Raw genomic sequence first — 5,000 nt, forward strand, 5'->3', positions numbered from 1 at the left:
CAGTACAGGAAGATTTAAATATAAACAAGACCTTTTAAAACCCATTACAGGAAGATTTAAATATAAACAAGACCTTTTAAAACCCAGTACAGGAAGATTTAAATATAAACAAGACCTTTTAAAACCCAGTACAGGAAGATTTAGATATAAACAAGGCCTTTTAAAACCCGGTACAGGGAGATTTAAATATAAACAAGGCCTTTTAAAACCCAGTACAGGGTCATTTAAGTATAAACAAGGCCTTTTAAAACCCAGTACAGGAAGATTTAAATATAAACAAGGCCTTTTAAAACCCAGTACAGGAAGATTTAAATATAAACAAGGCCTTTTAAAACCCAGTACAGGAAGATTTGAATATAAACAAGGCCTTTAAAAACCCAGTACAGGAAGATTTAAATATAAACAAGGCCTTTTAAAACCCAGTAGTACAGGAAGATTTAAATATAAACAAGACCTTTTAAAACCCAGTACAGGAAGATTTAAATATAAACAAGGCCTTTTAAAACCCAGTACAGGAAGATCTAAATATAAACAAGGCCTTTTAAAACCCAGTACAGGAAGATTTAGATATAAACAAGGCCTTTTAAAACCCAGTACAGAAAGATTTAAGTATAAACAAGACCTTTTAAAACACAGTACAGGAAGATCTAAATATAAACAAGGCCTTTTAAAACCCAGTACAGGGTCATCTAATCCTTAGTATAAACAAGACCTCAATTTTTACTGTCTTATACAAGTCTTGACATTTAATTTAATCAGTTAGAATGACAAGGCGAAAGACGACGCGAAACTGCCGTCTCATTACAAGCAACATCTTATTAACATCCAAATTATTTTCGACGAATATCGGCGACCTCTCCCGACGCAAACACATTCAGGATTCATTCTTGTAAGTCCCTTTGTTTGTATTTCTCAGGTCCCGTGTTTACGTCTTCGTGCATCCTGAACTTCGTGTTGTTTTAGCGAGTTATCTCTGTGGATCTCGCACCCGAGCCAAAGACGTCTGGCATCACTCACACAGCATCCATAAGATATTGCGGGTTTTTTGGAGGGCACAAATGCGAGTCCTTGTATTTAGCTGTCTGCCTGTTTCCTTTCTCTCTATCTCTGTTTCTATCTTTCTGTCTTTCTGTCTGTCTCTGTCTGTCTCTCTCTCTCTCATTCTCTCTCTCTCTCTCTCTCTCTCTCTCTCTCTCTCTCTCTCTCTCTCTCTCTCTCTCTCTCTCTCTCTCCCCCCCCATCCCCTCTCCCCTCTATCTCTCTCTGTCTCTCTCTCTCTCTCTCTCTCTCTCTCTCTCTCTCTCTCTCTCTCTCTCTCTCTCTCTCTCTCTCTCTCTCTCTCTCTCCTTCCCCTTCCTCGCCCTTTCTCAATCTCAAGTCCTTTCTTTCATTTTCCCATCCTTCCTTCCTTCCTTCCTTTTCCCTTCCTCCTTCCTCCTTCCCTCTCCCATGCTTTCCCTTTCCATCTCCGTCTTTTTTCCCTTGCACACACACACACACACACACACACACACACACACACACACACACACACACACACACACACACACACACACACACACACACACTCTCTCTCTCTCTCTCTCTCTCTCCCCCTCTCCCTCACTCTCTCTCTCACACACTCTCTCTCTCTCTCTCTCTCTCTCTCTCTCTCTCTCTCTCTCTCTCTCTCTCTCTCTCCTCTCCCTCTCCCTCTCCCCTCTCCCTCTCCCTCTCCCTCTCCCTCTCCCTCTCCCTCTCCCTCTCCCTCTCCCTCTCCCTCTCCCTCTCTCTCTCTCTCTCCTCTCCGTCCCTGCGCCTCACAAAGGAATCCGCACCGAGATCCCACAATCCCAGAGCAATGCGTGCGGAAACACATACGCATTACTCACACATCCTCCTTACATCCCTCACACATCCTGCAGACCGGGGGACGCCGACACCCGCCTCCCTCAAGGACACAGCAACGGCATACCTTTCCGATGTGCGAATATGAAGTCGTCTAGGCCGATTTGCCCGCCTAAAAGCTTGGTCATGTCGACCTTGTGTGTGTTGAGCGTGCAGAACAGGATCTGTAAAGAAGGAAGAGCAACGGTTAGTCTCGTGTTCGGAGCGTAATTTTCCTGGCGAGTATTATAAGCATTTGGGAAACATTCTCGGAAGTCACGGTAGAATGGGATCTTGCTCTGCGTCTTGGACAAAGGTAGAGAGAGTAGAGCTGAAACAAACGGCACGGTGTAGAGTGTACACTTCGTCTCTCTCTCTGTCTCATAATACAGTATAAATTCATATTCGTGTACACTGCATAGAGTGTATAGAGTGTACACTTCGTCTCTCTCTCAATCTCATAACACAGTATATATTCAGATTCAGGTGTACACTGTATAGAGTGTACACTTCGTCTCTCTCTCAGTCTCATAACACAGTATATATTCAGATTCAGGTGTACACTGTATAGAGTGTACACTTCGTCTCTCTCTGTCTCATAATACAGTATATATTCATATTCAAGTGTACACTGTATAGAGTGTACACTTCGTCTCTCTCTCAATCTCATAACACAGTATATATTCATATTCAAGTGTACACTGTATAGAGTGTACACTTCGTCTCTCCGTTTACTCGACACGCCACATCTTTGCATGTATTATGTCGTCCTACCGCTGTACATCACCAGTCTATACGCTCCATCTTAGACATACTATATTACCAGTACGAGTTGATTTGTCTTCATACTACAACCCTGAGTCTGTCTGAATATCTCAAGGTGAAACAATCTTATAGATTTGTCCTCATACTACAACCCTAAGTCTGTCTGAACATCTCAAGGTGAAACAATCTTATAAATGTGATCAGATAAAGCGACAGGTGTTATTAACAACAGCCTTCGGGTACAATGCAGGCACGCCATAACACCCTCTGGTAGCTGCACGATATCGCGGTCTAAAAATCAAGCTTCGTCTGATCTGAATATCTTTACAATGCAAGTGATTCCCGGTGTATTGGAATGCAGAGGCCAAGGCAAGCGCCACCTGACAGCTGGATGCGACGAGGAGCCCCGAGGGAGACGCCAGCTGCTTTCCCAATGCCTCCACTTGCCGGGATATCTGAATATTCATTCTGTTGCAGCCACCTCTTGCCCTCCTTTCCCCTCACACCTGCTCGTGACCCGGACCGCCAGGCCACGGAGGTCACACTCTCCAACGTGACCTGGGAGGTATTTCCATGCGCGAGACCTGTACGAGCGTATGCGTGTGTCTCTCCCCCTTCCCCCTCCCTTCCCCATCCCTCCCCGCTCCTTTCTCTCATAAATATAGAAAACAAAGGAGCGTTTTCAAGATCCCTGGGGCCGCCGCCACCAGGCCGGGCGCCGTTCGTGGAGAGAGAGTGACTCCGCCTTCTCTTCCGCGGGTTAAAACAAGAGTGAAATGACAGCTGTCTGTCGCCGAGAGATCTGGAGCGCGACTAATCACGTCACCCTCAAACCCTGTGAGATTCGTCTCGCCGGCGTCGTCGTCTCGTGACAGCGATGACGTCATCCGAATCATGGACGTATTTTCAGCCACCGGAAGCGGGTCCTGCCTTTGTTCGAAGTCTCGATTGTCTCACGGAAGAAAAAAAAAAAAAAAATAATAAAAAATAATAATAATAAAATAAAAAAGTCATATTCTGGGATGTAAATTCCCAAAAAAATGTTATATTCTGGGATGTAGATTCCCAGTTCGACCACAAGCTACCAGATCCTATATCAACTTCCCGATGTCACACACTCGTTCTCAACACCCTTTTTTTGTTCCAGTCTCACCCCCCCCCCCCAACTTGGAAACATCAACCTTGCCACTTCCCCCCAAATTTGCCCTTCCATTCCAAGCGTACATAAATTGCCCTTCCATTCCAAACGTACATAAATTGCCCTTCCATTCCAAACGTACATAAATTGCCCTTCCATTCCAAACGTACATAAATTGCCCTTCCATTCCAAACGTACATAAATTGCCCTTCCATTCCAAGCGTACATAAATTGCCCTTCCATTCCAAACGTACATAAATTGCCCTTCCATTCCAAGCGTACATAAATTGCCCTTCCATTCCAAACGTACATAAATTGCCCTTCCATTCCAAGCGTACATAAATTGCCCTTCCATTCCAAACGTACATAAATTGCCCTTCCATTCCAAACGTCCATCTATTGGGCCGTCCTTCGCCCGCCTTTTCCCATCCACTCGGCAATTTCAGTGTCACTCCTTTGCTTCTCCCGCCCATCAACTTTCCCGGTAAACACACTCACTTCCCCACGTCAACTTTCCACTCCTGGCGCGCCCGCAACATCGGTAAAATTCCTGACAGCTTGTGAGACGTGTTGCTCCTCCTATGCTTTCCGATGTGTTATACTCTTATCATATAACACGGTATATTTCTTCTCCTATCATATAATACGGTATATTTCTTCTATCATATAACACGGTGTATTTCTTCTCCTATCATATAACACGGTATATTTCTTCTCCTATCACATAACACCGTATATGTTCTTCTCCTATCACGAAACACGGTATATTTCTTCTCCTATCATATAACAAGGTATATTTCTTCTCCTATCACGAAACACGGTATATTTCTTCGCCTATCATATGACACGGTATATTTCTCCTATCATATAACACGGTATATTTCTTCTCCTATCATATAACACGGTATATATTCTTCTATCTCATAACACGGTATATTTCTTCTCCTATCATATAACACGGTATATTTCTTCTCCTATCATATAACACGGTATATATTCTTCTATCTCATAACACGGTATATTTCTTCTCCTATCATATAACACGGTATATTTCTTCTCCTATCATATAACACGGTATATATTCTTCTATCTCATAACACGGTATATTTCTTCTCCTATCATATAACACGGTATATCTCTTCTCCTATCACATAACACGGTATATTTCTTCTCCTATCATATAACACGGTATATCTCTTCTCCTATCACATAACACGGTATATTTCTTCTC

At 43.4% G+C, this 5,000-nt stretch overlaps 1 protein-coding gene across 2 annotated transcripts in view; it reads right to left on the reverse strand.

The window, feature by feature from the left end:
- Window positions 1–5,000, reverse strand: part of kermit (PDZ domain-containing protein GIPC-like protein kermit) — a 49,054-nt gene that overhangs the window by 11,086 nt on the left and 32,968 nt on the right. For both annotated transcript variants that reach the window (XM_070144861.1, XM_070144862.1), the window contains one exon: window positions 1,955–2,051. In XM_070144861.1, the coding sequence (XP_070000962.1) occupies window positions 1,955–2,051 (97 nt within the window). The remainder of the gene's footprint in view (window positions 1–1,954; window positions 2,052–5,000) is intronic.

This window comes from Penaeus vannamei, chromosome 32 (genome assembly GCF_042767895.1).
Source record: "Penaeus vannamei isolate JL-2024 chromosome 32, ASM4276789v1, whole genome shotgun sequence".
NCBI classification, from domain to species: domain Eukaryota; kingdom Metazoa; phylum Arthropoda; class Malacostraca; order Decapoda; family Penaeidae; genus Penaeus; species Penaeus vannamei.